At 29.6% G+C, this 19319-nt stretch overlaps 1 protein-coding gene and 1 non-coding gene across 5 annotated transcripts in view; both read left to right on the top strand.

Moving 5' to 3' along the window:
- The first annotated feature begins 6258 nt into the window (after nucleotides 1–6258).
- Nucleotides 6259–6330, top strand: Trnaa-cgc. Its single transcript has one exon. It is a non-coding gene; the product is annotated as a tRNA-Ala (tRNA).
- Nucleotides 6331–12653: 6323 nt separating this feature from the next.
- LOC113378752 (hepatocyte nuclear factor 4-gamma-like) overlaps nucleotides 12654–19319 on the top strand; it is a 110470-nt gene continuing 103804 nt past the window's right edge. For all 4 annotated transcript variants that reach the window (XM_026619336.1, XM_026619335.1, XM_026619334.1 and 1 more), the window contains exon 1: nucleotides 12654–13049. In XM_026619336.1, the coding sequence (XP_026475121.1) occupies nucleotides 12884–13049 (166 nt within the window). In that variant the 5' untranslated portion in view covers nucleotides 12654–12883. The remainder of the gene's footprint in view (nucleotides 13050–19319) is intronic.

Below are 19319 nucleotides of genomic sequence, written 5' to 3'. Positions count from 1 at the left end.
ACACAATTTACATGTGTCCACAAATTCCATACTAATCATTGTATTCAATTTTTTCCCTTGAATTTCTACATAATTTTTGTATGTTACAACTAGCCCCAAGGGTTTATTTCAACCAACCCTCGGGTGCGATTTTTTATATTAATCAAGATAACTAATTTATACAATTTACAAGATATATAAAATCGATTATTATTAACATCTCGTAGGGTAAGTTATTGTAATCGTTCAAAAATCGAAATTGAAAATTTTTACATTTCTTCACGTTTTGGCATACCTCAGAAAACATCGATGTGTGTGTATGTATGTATGGATACAATTTTTCGTCCACGTTTTAGGGCGAACGGATCAACCGATTTGAATGGTTTAAAAACATTCGATTCCTATTGATAGGGAGATGTGCTGATTAGTTTTTGGCAAAGGCAAGGCCAGTCGTATCGAAAATACGGAGCAAAGAATGCAGAAAATAGAAATCGAGTTTTTGAGCGATCGATGCATCCGGTTTGAATGATCCAAAAAACATTCAATTCGTAACGACGAGGAGAAGTGGCAATTAGTTTTTGGCAAAAGCAGGTCCAGCGGTTTTGGAGATACAGAGCTAAATGTGCAAAAAATGGCAGTTTTTGAGAGAGAACTAAGCGTCCGATTTAAACGATTCAAAGAATTTTCTGTTTGTTTTAACAAAATAATTGATTTTAGACAAAAAAATTATACATCGAAAATAATTCAGATTTTAATTATAATTCTGACTTAGTTCTAATATAATTTAATATTTTCAACTTTGTAATTCAGTTCATATAATTCTTATAAATATTAGACAATGTTACAATATTTATAATAATCTATTTGAAAACATTTAATATTTTTCGAACATTTCGTTACGGTACGGAAACTTCCAGCAATTTGCCTTAAGGCACGATGCCATTCTAGTTATCGATTTAATCGATAATAATAATGCAAACCGAAATTTTATGATAGATCAATTTTATGTTACCTGTCCAAAATGACGGGCCTGCACAGTTATGTTTACTGAGATGGCTTGCTATGACAATATTATGCAGGACGTTTACTGTTTTTAACATTGTTAAAAATCTGGTTGAAAAACGCCTATCACTAGTTACACCTGTTACAAATAGCCTCGAACTCCTCTACCTATGGCGTTAAACAATCATTTATTTAAATTTTTGATACTCTCATCTGTCAAACCTAACCTCTAAATGGCACAAATGTCAAAATGGCATTAATTCGACTTAAGGCTTTTGTATTAATAAGTACAAAACATCAACTTATTCAGCAAAGTAAGATTAAACATTTTTATACCAACTTTTTCTTGAACAGCTAAAAGCTATTTTTAATGATACTTATTTTTGTTTCTTATTTAAAACGATCTATTAGAACTCCATTTTGATGTTTTATTCTTACTTGGAAACTTATTGTTAATCTATATTTATAAGTGAAAACGTATTTGATTCTACAATAAACATATTGGGGTAGGTAATTAGTAGATGTTTTGTTTACATAAAAATTGATTATGAACCTTCTTAATACGTTGACTGCAGGTGTCGACATCCCCTCCTTCTTTATAGTAGCAGTACCACATTTGTTTTGATTTTATACCCACAAAATTGGCTTAGTCGAAGCAACTAGTTCGTGATTTCTACCCATAGAAGAAGGATCCAAAGAACCGCTACAGATTTTACTCAAAAGGTAATTTGCACATTCTTATTAATACTTTTATGCATTGTAACTCATATATTATACACATATTTGCAATATAAGTGAAATTATTTTTGCCTAGTTTGTTTTATTGGTCGCCTAAATAAAATAAAGGCAGATTGACCACCAGGCATAAGACGATCCTTCTTGTCAAACACCAATATTACCAAGAATTAATCATATAAATTTTTTGCTAGTATAAATGGCAATTGTTTCTTTCAACCTCACAAATTATTGCAATATTTTACACTCTTATAATAAATAAAAATAGGGATTGGCAACTCTCACCACGAAGGGATCACCTCTTCTGATACGGCTGTCGACAATGTGTCGACAGCTTCTATTTTTCCAGAGAATATTACAAAGTCGGTAAAATACTTCATAATACAATCGAATTAAGGGATTGCTTTAAATAAAAAGTTTCAGCATATAAAATCAATGTAGGTCCAAAAAAACTGCAGTCAGCGCGTTAAAGGCCTTACAGACAAATTGAACAAAACCATTTTTTTATATACATATAAATTACAGTCTGTGCATAGATAAACATTGAGTTATTAAATTGATAATTACCGATTTTAAAAGGAAAACCCAATGGTTATCCTTTTATTTGTGTACCATACATCTGATGTATGATGTTGATGTTTTGTTATTACAAAGACAGCTAAAACTAGTGGTGAACAGCATAGTGCCTTAAGGCAAATCGCTGGAACTCCCGCACCGAAAACTAAATTATTTAAAAAAAAACTTTGCAAAACTTTGAAAAATTAGATTTTTGAAAAATTTTGAAATTTTTGAAAAGAAAATGACTTTTGAAAAATTTTATTTTCTTATATTTTGATTTTTTTTTGAAAATTTTGAATATTTTTTTAAAGCAATCGCGCTGCATGGCTGGTTTGGAGTCGAAATATCAGAGCCCGTGAGCTCCGCGTAGTCGTCTAACGTGTAAACATTAGTACGGAACCCATATAAATGTACACAAAATTTGTACCTATTATTATAATCTTTATAAAATATCTGATATATGATGTACATATATCGAATGTTTATTTTTGACTGCCAAATCGCATTATTTTTTACTTTTTTTTATTGAATCTCCGGAGACACTGGACCTGCCCTTAAAAAAATTCACCACTTGTTCATTTTGACTCGCCCGTAGGTAAGCGGTTAAGAGCGACGGGACTTGTTTCAGAGGTCCCGGGTTCGATACCCCCTTCGAGCAGCCTGTTGTCAGGCAGCAGTGACAACGATTTTCACTTGGAAATATAGATAGCAATATGTTTCCAAGTGAAAATAGCCCTTACCCGGCATTGCTGCACCAATAAAAAAAAGTCAGCCCTATTAGATTAATTCTAATAACAAAAATCATCAAATATGGATGGATTAACCATTGGGTTACCATCTAAAAATAGGAAGTAAGGAGAAGTTTTAGCCCAACAGCTCATAGGATGTAAGGTTCTGATTGCTGTTAAAAAATATAAAAAAAAACTTGTTCATTTTGTGAATACAAGTAAAATGTTGTTTGAACTATTGACTAAATCGGACGCTCCGTTATCTCAAAAACTAAAATACCATTTTTGGCACCTTTTGCCCTGTATCCCCGAAAGCGCTAGATCTGACCTGTAGGCAAAAACTAATCAGCACGTCTCCTTATCAGTAAGAATCGAATGTTTTTTGAATTATTCAAATCGGTTAATCCGTGTTCGCAAATTCGTCGATGAAACCTCTGAAACGTAGAGATATATTAAAATTTTTATTTTCGATTTGCGAACACAAGTAACTACACATGCGTTACATACATATACACATGCCATTTGTAGTATGGTAAAAAATAAACAATAATAATATATTATATAATCGACTAATGCAGTGATTCTATTAAACGACTTCTCTTCGGTGTTATATTATTAGTATTTTATAGATTTGCTATAAGTACATTTTAATGTTGGTTAACTTTGTCTTTGCAGCTAAGGGCACCATTTATTTTCTGCTCTGATTGTGAGAGTATTCGTCTCCTGATCAATTAATCATGCCTGGACATACCTTTGCACAAGAACCAAGAATCCTTAATTTTTTACTTATGTCTAAATTTTAGAGCACTATACATTTTATTTTTGGAGAAGGACCGCACTGACAGTGGTCAGACATTGCATCGTAAGAAATTCTTAAAAAGTATACAAAGGTTCTACCATAATAAGAAATGAGCAAAATACATAAAAATTACATGTTTAAAACGCATGTTTTTAAATAATTTAGTTAAATAGATATTTGTCACAAAGAATGAACTTCCATCGCTCTTTGGCATTCTTGACAGATATTTTTGGAAATTTTGTTTTAATCATTTAAATTTTGTAAAATTTTCCAAAGTCTGTGTAAACAAGACTAATTAGAACAACTTGGAGGAAGTACGCAAACAAATCTCATTGCAGTTCTCAAACTGTTTATGTAACCCTATACATGCATATATACGCATGCATGTTCATATATATTAACTAGTGGTGCAAGTCATCGTGCCTTAAGGCAAATTGCTGGAACTTCCCGTACCAAAAAATACATTTTTTCAAAAGTATTCAATTTTCTTTGAAAACTTAAAATTTTCGGTAAAAATTGACCTTCTTAGAAAATTAGATTCTTTTATATTTTGAATTATTTTGCAAACTTTTTTCGAAGCAATCGCGATACGTTAGCTGCGTCGAAACGAAATATCAAAGCGCGTGGGCGCCGCGTTGCAGTATAACGGTTTAACATTGGTACGGAACCCATAGAAATGTGAAAATTTGTTCTTATTATTAAAATATCTATAAAAATTAGTGATAATTTGATGTGCCTATATCTGATGATCAATGTCCCCCAAATGACTTTTTTTATTGGATCTTCGAAATCGTTAGATCCACCTTTCCAAAAATTTCATCAGTTCTTCATTTCGTCAATACAAATAAAATGTTTTTTGAATCATACAAATTGTACCCTTCGTTCTCTTAAAAAATCAATTACCATTTTTTATCTTCGAAAAGGGGGCGCGACTTGCCTTTATCAACAACTAATCAGCACGTCTCCTTAACGATCGTCTTCTTAACTAATCTAATGTTTTTTGAATTAAGCAAATCGGTTGACCCTTGTTTGCGAAATCGTCGACGAAAATTTGTATCCGCGCGCGCGCACACACACATAAAGAATGCCAAAATATTCAGAAGACCTTAAAACGTGAACATATGCAAAAAAAATGTTTTCGGTTTTTTTGCAATTACTATAACTTACCCTACGGGGACATTCAAAATACTGCCTTTTAAGAACAAATTGAAAAAAGTATTTAAAAAACAAAAGCAACAATAAATCTCATTTTATAGTTACATACAAAAATTAAGGCAGAACTAATACAGATAAAACAAATAATTCAAACTATTCAGATAATTAAAAAAAAAAATTAAATAACTGTTGTCGTAAGTCGTCTTTCTCTACTTTGACCTAACGTTTTTAAACAATCAACGCAAAATGAATTTTTTGAAGCGATTGATATTTGTAGCTACCGCATGAGGCACGTTAAAACTCCTTCTTCAGTCAGGACGTTTTTTTTTATTTTACAATTTCTTGCAAAATTTCAAAATTCTCAAAAATTTATTTTTTTCAACGTTTTCAATAATTTTTAAATTACGATACGGAAAGTCCCAGTAATTTGCCTTAAGGCACGATACCATGCAGCACTAGTTACAATTTTTGTTTGCCTGTCAGTTTGTTCCAGCAAATCTTTCAAATGGCTAAATTTTTTTTTTCTAAATGAATATTTTAAAGTTTACAATAAAAAATGTATTTATTGTAATTTTAGGCAGTGTTATTACAGTTAATTTATTTAGGTTATAAGTTAAAAATATTTGATGTCACCGGTTATGGGATTTCTGCTTATTCTCGTGAATCCTTCTATTCTCTTTCGAACCGGTGAGGCCTCTTTTTGTTCAGTTTCGCCATCCTCGATTTCAGCTTTCTTCTGGCATTCTGTTTTTCTGGCGCTTTTGTCCGTTTCGGCGCTCTTTGGTGCCTGCGTGAGGCCTAAAAGTGCGGCCATCTGATTCGAATTGTATTGACTGCATGCTGAATCCTGCATTGCTTTCGGTTTAGGTTGAACAGGTTCGGTTTCGGGTTCGCAAAAAATGTCCGATAATTGAGATATTACATACGGCAGTGCTGATTCTACGTTAGAAGGGCGTCCATTAGTGCCTGACATATTTTTTTCTTTTTTTCTTTATTTTCTACTTTAAAGGTAATGACAAGAGCCTGAAATAATATCTATTATTATTGATTACGGCTTGCTTATGAATAAATAAATAAATAAATAAATAAATATTAACTTATTGGTAGCAAAATTAAAAGTAGCTTTTTTTAACTAAAAATTTTTTAGACCAGGATTTTTTTTTAATTTTTATGTTTTCATGTCGGATGACTTTTAAAACAAAATCATGTACATGCTAAAATATTAATATCGATATAGCATTGCATTCATTTTTTTGACACATTTTTGAAAATTTAAATGCGAAAATTGTATTTTGTTTCGGAGGGGGTGTAACTCAGGGGTAGAGTGTCCGCTTCGCATGCGGGAAGTCCTGGGTTCAAATCCCAGTACCTCCAATTATTTTATACGCACTTAAATATTTTGAAAATTACAGATATATAAATAAACTATATATTTTACAATTTGAACGTTCATATATTAACATATAGCAACAAACATCGAAATTGATTGTAATCTTTTAATATCATAAATAATTTTAGGATTTTTTAGAATTTTAATGCAAAAAAAATATAAGTGGTGCATGGCCTGTGTGCCCTTTTAAAACAAATTGCTGGAACTTCCCATACCGTAATTAACTATTCAAGAAATAAATATAATCTTATATTATCAATAATCAATAAAACATATTTAATAATTATTAAATATTTCCACGTTATTACAAATACTGTAAATTCCACAAACGATATGTACGTATACATTGACTTACAAGAAATGTAATCCTAATCGAGCCGAGAGAAATGAAACAATCCGGGACCTTATCTCATAAAATAAATCACGATAAAAACTTATTTTGAGAGTACATACCTGTTTTTTTTAATTTTCTGAATATTTTAAAAAAATGATCTTTAAATATTTTGATTTTAAAAATTTTAATTTCTTTAAATAATTTGATTTTTTTAAAAAAAGTAAAAATTAGGACTAAATCAACGACTCACCTTCAAAAAAAAACAACGTAAAACGAAAAGATGCAAAGCGGAGGATATATTTATTATGTAAAGTTAACTTCGTCAAGACTAATAAGTTCTAGGAGTTAGGGGTAGTTGGAATTTTTGAAAAATCGCTTTTTATTTTTTTGCATTTTTATTAAGTATATTATCTTGAAAATGTTCTTTGAAAATTTCAAGTTGATCCGATGATTAGTTTTTGAGTTATTAGACTATTACCAGCGCGCTGACGCAAGTGAGAGCTCGCTATTGATACTCAAGATTATTCTCCCTCACCTCCTGATGTTTTAAAAGCTTTTAAACCGATTTACGACGATCTCAGCAATGATAATTTACTTTCAAGATGTGTAGTTCAAGATTGAATCCATAATCAGAAAAAATTAAAAGCTTCAACCAACTAGTGTAAAAAATATGCCTAAAAACCGTGAATACTAGTTCTACTATCGTACAAATTGCTGAATACAATATACATGATCATTATTATTGATTATGGATACCCTAGGACTAGTGATGTGCCAAGTCGAATCAAGTGATTCGAATCATTCGAATCAAGCCTTTAACGACTTGATTCGAATCAGATTTTACTTGATTCGAATCAACTCGCATCAAGCCGCGAAATATTTACTGTGATAAAATATGTATTAACACAAATTTTTCATAAATATAAAATTTTTCATAAATATAAAATTTTTCATAAATATAAATATAAAAAAAATGTTTTAATTTAATTCAATATTATAATAATATAAACAATAAATATCACAAATATAAAAAATAAATAATGAATTAAATCATGCGAACCACCCGACTTTAATATGCTTAAATGTATCCAATCGTCTTTATATGACTTTAACCGCATTCATCGACTAACTATATCATCCGACTTCATATGAGTCAAACCGAATCAAGCGGCAATATGAGTTATCCGACTTCATATGAGTCAAACCGAATCAAGCGGCGATATGAGTTGTTCCGACTTCATGAGCCAAACCGAATCAAGCGGCGTTCTGAGTTGTTCCGACTTCATATGAGTCAAACCGAATCAAGCGGCGTTATGAGTTGTTCCGACTTCAATTCTGATTCGAATCATCCCGACTTCAAGCCGTTCGAGCGATATGAGTTCAAGCGATATGAGTTAACCGTATGGACGATATCAAGCGACTTTGAAACAAATACAATGCGTCGTCGTTCTTGCGTGTTTATTTTTTTTACGGAGCGCTGAGAGCGATTTTGTTCGTGAAATATCAATACACAATTTTGATAATAATTAAGTCTTTTAGATTTTAAATGTTATCAGAATAAACCACTCGAAATTATGAAACGAGTTTCGGGAATCTTTCAATATAATTCTCTTTTGAAACAATTACTTAACACCAGAAAGTCAGTAAATAATATCTTAACTTCTGATTATGTAAGTAATGACAAATTCACATTAATGAAATTAACTTTCAGCTCTCAGTTTAGATGCGATCCTTTACTGATTACATAGTAAAATAAACAATCGACCCATGATTCCAAATATTATTTTATATGCTTTAGTGATACACAATTGTTTGGTAATCTATTATTGTAAATTAATTTGAAGATATGTTTCAGCCGTCCTCAAAATTATATCATTTTTAATAATTTTCAGAATATACTTTTTGATAGTAATTTATGTTTACAATTTCTACTTTGTCGGTTATATTGGTTAAACTGACAATTTTGATTATAAATTTGGATCACTTTTACTAAATTAATACATCCATGATTTTTTTCGTCCATATATATATATACATGATTCGAGTTGATTCGAATCATGATTCGAATCAGGTTTTTTTCTGATTCGAATCATTCGAATCGGGAATTTTTCGAGTCGGCACATCACTACCTAGGACCTAATTGTGGGTATAATTCCCATTGGTATGCTGAAAAATTGGATGCTGCACGTGTGAAAGTGGCATATCAGCGCGTCAACGAGAACACTCGGGAGGCCAAAATGCTTCGTAGGCAACAGCAAATGGAAATTTTGGAAACTCGCACAATGACTGATAATCTATTATATGGCCCAGATATAGATGACTCGGTTTAAGTAATTCAATAATTCGAATTTCTGTACGTAAATGTAATGTGAAACTTTAAACGCGTTTTTCTCAAAACTATGTTTTTTGAACCGGTGACCACTGTAACTCAAAAACCGCTTAGTAAATTTTAATGAAGTTATACAGCTTTTAGAATACATAATAAATTCGGGCCTGATCGAAGGATTTTTATTTTTTCAAAAATTTCAATTTTTTAAGACCAATTAACTGTTGATTTTTTACCCAAAAATCTAGAAATTTTTTTTCTGATGCTGCCATTTTGTTAATTTTTGCAAAAAAAAAGAAAACCTTCGATCCGGCCCAGGATTATCTATTTATAAAACTATTTTTTTATTTGATTGATTTTAGATGAATCTCTAAGGAGTTATGATGGTCACCGCCAGGACCGTTTTTTGAAACAGGGTCAACAAAAACAGCTATAACTTTGAGAATATTTAATTTTTTTTTCTGAAATTTTTGTTACTTCAAGTCAAAACAATGTATAATAATACCTAATAATAATAAATGTAAACAAAATTTATACGTACTATTAAAATCTCCATAAAAAATCTGATAATTTGATGTGTCTATGTCTAATGATCATTTTTGACCGCCAAATGCCATTTTTTTACTTTTTTTACTAGATCTCCAAAACCGCTACATCTGTCTTCCCAAAACATTAATCAGTTCTTTTACTTGCCGATAAAAGTAAAATATTTTTTTAATTATTCAAACCTCAAAAACTGAATTAATACTTTTTGTACCTTTTGCCCCGTATCTTCGAAACGGCTAGACCTGCCTATGCCAAAAACTAATCAGCACGTCTCCTTATCAATATAAATCGAATGTTTTTTAAATTATTCAAATCGTTTGATCCGTGTTTCCAAAATCGTCGACGAAAATGTGTACACATTACACATACACATTAATCTATTTTTTCTAAGGTAGGCCAAAATGTTCAGAAAACTCAGAAACGTAAAAATATATAAAAAATTTCATTTTCGTTTTTTTGTGATTACTGTAACTTACCCAACGGGAAGTTAAAAATGTGTGTATGAATTTACTATATGTGTATATGTGTATGTATGTATGTTTTTATACAGGCATATATCCAATTATTGAAAATCGAGGAACCTATTATATATATTACCTAGTATAAGTCATATTGTATTTATAAAATTGAATTTAATAATTTTTTTTTTTTGAAAAAATAAACTTAAATTCAATACAAAAAACAACATTGCAGTAATAAAATGTAATAAATAAAAACGATTATTTAAAAATTTTATTTATTGATTTTTGTTATATATTATATATTTAATCATAAGAAATACTTTTATATATGTATATAATATTATATATATGTTAAAATCTATCATATATGTATGTTGAAGATTTTTTTGTTCGACGTTAAAACATATTATTTGATTAAGTTAAATAATTATTAAAATTTAATCTTTTAAAAGCAAATAAACTGATAAATAACTACACACACGTACAAACACACACACATACTAATATATATATATATATATATATATATATATATATATATATATATATATATATATATATAAACATTAAAGTTTTTTGTATAACAATTGTTATTTATAATTTTATTTTCCAGAACTACGTCTTATTTTTTTTCTTAAAAATGTAATTTTTTCTTATTTATTTGATGTCTGTTATAAATAATTTTTATTCTTCGGTGATATTGTTTTTAGTTTTCCTATAGACTCATACCAGTAACCATATATAGTTCGAAGTATTTTCAATTATATTTGTTACTAAAGGTACAATTTCATTTTAGCAAGAGTTTATTAAAAACAATGTTTAAACATTTCTGAAGAATAATTTGTTTCAAAATTTTTGAAGGAAGGGCGAGGCACAAAGGTCCAATTTGATTTTGAGTAATTATATTGTCAAAACTAAACCAATTGTGTGTGTGTATGTGTGTGTGTATGTGCGTGTATGTGTGTGTGTGCGGATACACATTTTAGTCGCCGATTTCGGGAACACGGATGAAGCGATTTGAATAATTCAAAAAACATTCGATTTGTATTAATAAGGAGACGTGCTGATTAGCTTTTGGTAAAGGCAGGTCTAGCCGTTTCCAAGATACGGGGAAAAAAATGCCAAAAACGGTAACTCAGATTTTAAAAGAACGGAGCATCCGATTTTAATCATTCAGAAAACATTTTACTTGTATTGACAAGATGAAGAACTGATTAAATTGTTGGCAAAGCAGATCTAGCGGTTTTGGAGATATAGTGAAAAAAGTAAAAAAAAGAAAAGCCAATTGGCAGTCAAAAATGATCATTAGACATATGCACATCAAATAATTAGATATTTTATAGAGATTTTAACAATAAGTATAAATTTTGTTTACATTCCTATGAGCTCCGTACCAATGTTTATCCGTTAGACGGCGACGCGGCGCTTACGCGCTTCTATATTTCATCTCTATGCAGTTAAAGCAGTACGATTGCTTTAAAAAAAAGTTCAAAATTTCCAACATATTTCAAAATATTTTTTTTTTCAAAAATTTCTCAAAAATATAATTCTTTCAGAGTGAATTTTTTAAAAAATGTTAATCTTTTAAAAAAAATAATTTTTGGTACGGGAAGTTCCAGCAATTTGCCTTAAGGCAGGATGCCATGCGCCCCACTAGTTTTAATTATAAAAATCACGTATATGGTGCAAACAAATGTCCTCGACATTTTCGATTGGAATAAACGATTTGAATAATTTAAAAAACATTCAATTCGTATTGATAAGGATTCGTGATGATTAGTTTTTGGCAAAGGCAGGTCTAGCCGTTTCGAAGATACGGGGCAAAAAGTGCCAAAAACGGTAATCCATTGTTTGAGAGAGCGCCTGATTTTAATAATTTGAGACTATTTCGAGAATTTCAAAAAAAAATCGAATATTTTCAAAAACTTTCAAGTTCTCAAAATATTTAGAAAAAACGGTTTTTTAAATTCCAAAAAATTTCAAACTTCTAAAAAAATTTCAAAATTTTGAAGAAATTTCTAAATTATCAAAAAATTTCTAAATTATTAAAAAAATAATTAATAAAAAAATAAAAAAAAGACTCTTGTAAACGTACACATAAGTTTATAAAAAAATTATAAATAATTTATAAAAATATATAAATTTATAAATTTATAAAAAGCACTTATAAGTTTACAGTATGTATTATAAATAATGTATTTGGAAATTATTCAAAACAATTATTGATTATTTGCATTCCTCGAATATTTAATTACTGGGTACGGAAAGTTCCAGCAATTTACCTTAAGGCACGATGCCATGCACCAAAAGTAATTTCTTTACATGTATATATATATATAGTCGTTGGTGTGTACGTATTAGTATGTGTGTTTATATAACACTAACCGTCGATTGCTTGAAATGCAAGAGACAAAAATAATAAAGAAAAGACAAGTGCACGTACGCTTATCTACATTATCTGTTACATTACATTAGCAGCGTGTTTATAAATTTAAAGAGCGTGCACATCGTCGACCCCCACCAGCGAACCAGGACGGCCGGCGGAGAACGCCGACAGTAGCAATAGAATAGACCAAGTATTAAGTATTGCACCGTCGCCGGCATCGTTGATCGTTATTCTAGCCATTTGTTGTCTGACACGATGGCGGTTTAACATTTCAGGAAACCAATAATCAGTTATAAATCGACACCCTTACAGTAACAACCAACAGGGTTAAATTTTAATTTTCACCCAAATTTCTTTGTTTGTGAAGAATCTTAAACTCTATGTGTTGTTTATCATGACGATTGTTTTTCTATTGTCCGTCGTTAACTAAAACTGGTACTTTACAAAAGTGTTGGATATTTAATTTATGTGTATCAATTAAGTGATGTTATTATTGCAATCGGCAAAGATGCGAAGTGATTTGTTAGTGACCACTGCCGGGCAACATGTAAACACATCCATCGGAAACAATGAAATCGCCGAAGTCGAAGGAACCGATTATCTACTTTCCTCGACGATGCGGATGGATGAAACTTTTCTGCAAATACTCGGTGAGTAAATTAATATGGTAGGACTAAGTCAAATAAAGCAAATTTTCAAATTTAAAAAAAAGGATAGGACTACAGTAGAACTCCAATTATCCGAATTAATGGGGACCGGGACCCATTCGGATAATCAAATATTCGGATAACCGGAGTTTTTTTTAAAAAAATTGCCATTGGGGAGAAAAAAAGTTACGTTTTGATATTGCACTATTTTTTTATTGAATTAAATGAAAGAACATGATATTTTCACATATTTCAAATATTAGGTTGTCAAATATCTCCCTTCCGCTTTTTTGCTCTTGGTTTATAATACAAAAAGGCGGAAGGGAGATATTTGACAACCTATTATAAATAAAATGCACTTTTGTACAAGTTTAGAAATAAAAATCATTGTTTTTTAAACATCTCCGTCAATGTAAGCTGTTTTAACTGTAACTTAGACTTTTTTTGGACAATTTTTTTTCTGAAAGTGATTCGGATAGTCGGAGTTCGGATAATTGGAGTTCTACTGTATTTTCGATACAACTTGTTTTTTTTATTAACTTAACTCCATAGGGTAAGTTATAGTAATCCAAAAATCGGAAATAAAACTTTTTCTATATTTTTACGTTTCAGAGGATTCTAAATATTTTGGTATATCTTGCCAAAAAATGGATGAGTGTGTGTGTGTATGTATACAATTTTTGACCACAATTTCGGATCAACCGATTTAAATAATTCAAAAAACATTCGATTTGTATTAATTTGGAGACGTGCTGATTAGTTTTTGGCAAAGCCAGGTCTAGCCATTTCGGAGTTACCCGGCAAAAAATGCAAATAAATGCAGTTTTTGAGAGAACGAAGCATTCAATAGGGTAGGGCGGGGCTAGTTGAGCAAATTTTTACTTAAACGGATGTAGCTCCTCAATGAAAAGTCTCAATAAATTGTTATACGGCTTAATGGATTTGTTGTTTATCGCTTAACAAAAGTATTAATACTAGTTTTTTGTAATAAGTAAAATTTAAAAGCTACAGCTGTTTAAATGCAAAAAGTCAAGTATGCTCAATGTACCCCATAGGTGGGGCAAGTTAAGCACTAAGAATGTAAAATGAAATTATAGGTTCAATGTCGATTAGTGATGAAATAAAATAAGTTTTTAATAACCAGTTTTATATTTATAGTCTTTATGGACAGAAAAAACAAAACTTATAGTAATTTGCTTTGAATAATTAACGATTAATTAACCTAGGAATTATTTTACCATTATAATCAGTATTTTTATTTAAAATCATTATTTCTTTATATCATTACTCATAGACTTAGCTTAAATCCTAAAAATAATAATTAATTTCTGGAAGTTGACGGTAATTGTCTTAGTGACAGAACAAGTATAGCAACTATGCTCAACTAGCCCCAACTCGAAATCTCAAAATAAAAATGAGTTTATAAAAAAACCGTGAGATTTATACTCAGAATCTCTGTGCATATTAAAAGTACTATAATTATATGAAAGAATAAAATTTACCTGGTTAAAAATAAATAACATTTGACTAAACTAGACGAAAACTCGTGATGAATGACTTTTTTACTTTTTGGTCTCAAAATAAACAAAACGCCCGGGAGCCTCACTCATTTGTCCAGCGGCCACTAGCGATCGCGGGATGTTTATTTCTTCCAAATCTCTATCTTTCCGCCATATAATGCCTAAACGGACGGTGAATAGTTTTCGAGATATTTCGATTGCTCAACTTGCCCCTATGCTCAACTAGCCCCGCCCTACCCTACGAATGATTCAAAAAACCTTTTGCTTGTGTTGACAGTTGACAGGATGGCCAAAATTTTTTTTAAATATATCGATAATGATTCGGATTTTATTAACTTCCCGTAGGGTAGTTATAGTAGTTATAGTAATGGGCCGAAAATCTTAAATGAATTTTTTTGCATTTCTCGACGTTTTGTAGGTTTCTGAACATTTTGGCATACCTAAAAATACCTAAAAAATGTATATGTGTGCGTGTTCTGTATGTCCGCATTTTTTCGTCCACGTTTTCGGGCGCACGGATCAACCGATTTGAAGCATTCGATTACTATTGATAGGGTGATGTGCTGATTAGCATTTGGCAAAGGCAGTCCTAGCGAAGACTTTTGAAGATACAGAGCTAAATGTGCAAAAAATGGCAGTTTTTGAGAGAACTGAGCGTCCGATTTGACTGATTCAAAAAAACTTTCTACTTGTTTTAGCAAAATAATTGCTTTTGGAAAAAAATTTTTGTTTAAAATTTCTTTTTTCAAAATTTTTTTTTCAAAAAAAATTTTTTTTTTTGTATACCGAAAATAATTCAGATTTTATTTTTAATTCTGACTAAAGTTTTAATATACTTTAAACAAATAATTTCAACTTTGCAATTCAGTTTACATAATTCTTATAAATATTAGACAATGTTACAATATTTATAATAATCTATTAGAAAACATTTATTATTCCTCGAACATTTCGTTACGGTACCGGAAGTTCCAGAAATTTGCCTTAAGGCACGATGCCATATACCCCACGAGTTTTATTTTTAGCTTACTTATATACTTGAAATAAATAAATTTCACTCCGCAATTTAATTTATATAATTTTTAGAAGTATGAAATAAGGTCCTTGATCAAGTTTCATTTATTTAAGTTTCGTGTAAACATACATAAACATTATCGTCCAATTTATAATATTTTGTCTATAAAATATGAATACTAAAAGTTACAGTATCTATAATTCCTCTCGTCGTCTCCTTGTCAATAGGAATTGAATGGTTTTTGAACTATTCAAACCGGTTGATCCATGTTTTCGAAATCGTCGACCAAAAATTGTTTTCGCACATACATACACGCACGCGTACATCCATTTTTTCTGGGGTATGAAGGTTCAGAAACCTTCAAAACGTGAATATCTGAAAAAATTTCCAATTTCGATTTTTGGATGATTACAATAACTTACGCTACGACAAATTAAATGGTGGAAAATAAAATTGTTAATGAGAGTTGTGTAACAATTTAGTATTTTTCATGATTATGAATGAAACAGTCGTTATTTTCAAATCATACAACATGATAATTAGAGAGATAACATTCATGAATATCGTTTTTAAATATTTTGTTTTTTATATTTATATCATTGCAGGAAATGGTAATTATTTATATATCATTAGTAATGGTAATTGAAGGGAGATTTAAATGGTAAATGTGGTTTTCTAAATCGTTTAGCGGGTTTGCTTGACTTTAAATAAAAAAATGCTTTTTAAAATTATTTCAAATTTAAATACAGTTGTAAAAATATACTCAAGTAACTCAATCGCTATTCTTAACTATTTTTTAAACCAGTAAATAAAAAACTATATTACTATGGAGAACACATCTTAATTATATTACATTGTGCTTAAAGGTAATTAATGGGATATAATTTTTATAATAATTAAAATATTAATTTGTCCATTTACATTCAAATAGTACAGTTTAATTGAGATATATTTGCAAGTGGTTCAAATAATTTCATCCTTCTGTAGTTATTACTTTGAAATATAAATTATCGATAAATACTAAAATTTAATATTAATAAGAAGATTAAAAATTTATTGACATTGATTATAAATAATATTTGCAAATAATTTACATGTTTAATAACTTGTGGAAAACCAGGCTATCAAATGGAAACCAATGCATAAATACTATTTATACATTGTATTTATACGTATCCACTTATTAAATAGATAACTAAAATTAATTTTAATAGCTATCTAATATTTATTCTTTAGAATTTTATTCTGTCCACAAACCTAAGAATAGTTCATAGAAGTTTTAAAAAACTTTCAGATCTTACTATTCCAGACTAATTTTTATTAATAAAATACTTTCACTAGGAACCCAATTCTCCGATAAAATAAAAATGTTATGGTATGGGTCTATTTTCAAATTGCTATGTATTTGCTGTGCAATCAGTGATTTTACACATAAAACCTAACTTCACGTATGTGTTATCAACGAGATATCAGAAAGATGCACTTATGATAGAATTGTTATTTAACTTTTGTGCGGTTTGTAGGTAAGGTTCTATGTGTGAAACGCTTGATAGCACTAATACATAGCTTTTTGACACTTCTTTACTACCAATTCATACGAAGATATACCCGTAACAACGCGTTATAACATTTATATGTTATCGAAAAATTGGCTCTGGTATTTAATAGCATTGGATTTTAAATCTTTCTCTAAATATGTATTTGGTCGTTTTCTCTAGCAAATCTTTCAATATTTTATTATTAGTTTATGAAAAATGATTGAGTTTAAATTTTTTTTAACCGCAATCAAGCCTCTTGGGGGGCTTTTTTTTAATGATTTTTGGACCCCCTTTTAATGATTTTTTGGTGATACGTCGTGATATTTAAAATTATACCCCCTCGCCCACCAAACATTACGTGTATTTTTAGTTACATCAAATTTTTTGAACGAATTTTTGGAATTTACGAAAAAATCGTATTTTTTTTTTTAAATTTTATTTTTGAGGATTTTGTACATTAATAAAAGGTTAAAATTCTATGTTATTTGTCAAACTAATCACTCAATGTCTTTCTATTTAGACAGATTGTAATTTATAAGAAAAAAAATGAAGATTCAGGTAAAAAATAATTGTTGAGAAAAATGTTTTAATATGGGGCCATGTCAGCCATATGTGCGACATAAAAAATAGTATTTTTTTCAGGAATAATGCTAAAAAAATTGTTTTTTATTGTACATTAAGTTTTCTTGATACATTTTTAACTAAATTATCTAATAAAGTTACCATGGCCCATGTGATAATTCTTCTGATATTATCGTGTTAAATAAATAATAAATTTATCAATCATAAATCTGATTCTGATCTTTATTATCGAATATCTTAAAATTATTTATTACCAGATGCCAAGATAATACATTAATAATAAAAAAAAATATTTATACGTTTCAAAACTTTGGCTGATTGAACAAAATCAATGTTTTGACACTCTTCAATGAGTTAACGGAAAAATTCATATTTTTACGGGACCTTAAGAGTTATTATAGCAATAAAATTAACATCATGAATCTTGTATATATTGTGATAAACATATTGTTATGTCGTTTGAGATATTTAAACGTAAATATGCAAATCAATGCAGTTTATTATTACGTGCTCTTTATTTATTTTATGTCAAACGTTTTTGCGCCTAAAAAACCATGGTCAACCACTATTTTTTACTTTACACTCGAAGCATGCTGCTTTTATTAGAATATTTGAATTAGTAAATATAGTAAATGGGAAAGATTTAGTATAAAGATTTAATTAAATTAAATGCACAGGCAAGTGGTCCGATTCTATTTTTTTATAATGGCGTAAAATATTTACAAATTTTCTTTTTAACTTTTATAACTTATTTGTTTTTTTTTGTGATGTTTAAGTGGTTTTGAAGTGAGTTTACCGTAAGACATCAACAATGAAGGAAGAAAATCGTCAACTTGAATTATTTTGTAATAATAAATAAGAGGTAAATCGGTCTATACTTATTGTAAAAATGTCTTTCAATAAAAGTCTATTAGAAATGAGTCTTATTATGTAATGTCTTATATAGGAGATCAAACAAATACAAAACAAAAAAACTTTGGGTGAAAGCACTATAAGCATTAAAAACTTTGTTGATAAAGCACCTAAAAGCGACCTAATATGTATATTTTTTTTGCCTTATCTTATATATAAAAATCGAGCTCAGTATTATGTTAGATATTAAAAAGCTCTAAAACAGCTGAACGGATTTGGCCAGTCTTAGTCTTGAAAAATTCGTGCTAATCCAGAGATTGTGCAAAGGGTGAGCAATTATTTCAAAACCGCATAGAAAGTTTTTAATTTAAAATTCTTTGTAGGAGCTCAAATCGATTGCGCCTCATACGTCAAATGTCAAATGGTTTTGACAAAGTATGTTCAATTAAATTTAATAGGGCGTTTGAGATGAATATTATTTATTCGTTGTAAGTAATTTCATTTGCAGTTTTATTTATACACGCAAACATTATTAAACGAGGCGGAAGTGTTATTAGAAATTCAAAATATCAACTTTTTTGAAATGTTAATATGAAAATACACTTTGGCACTCTTTTTTTGCAAATCATATTTCTTTCACCATCTGTGCTCTTAGAGAAGTCCTTTGTATTTATAAAACATTTTCTAGATTATATTATTTCTTTATCCATGGTATCTAAATTTGGAATCGATCAAAGGAGACATTTTGTCGAATAACTTATTCCAA

The sequence above is a fragment of the Ctenocephalides felis genome, unplaced genomic scaffold, assembly GCF_003426905.1.
Source record: "Ctenocephalides felis isolate EL2017-DRISC unplaced genomic scaffold, ASM342690v1 CF-g0.4_SCAFFOLD_01886, whole genome shotgun sequence".
Taxonomy (NCBI): domain Eukaryota; kingdom Metazoa; phylum Arthropoda; class Insecta; order Siphonaptera; family Pulicidae; genus Ctenocephalides; species Ctenocephalides felis.
This window is presented reverse-complemented; position numbering and strand designations above follow the sequence as displayed.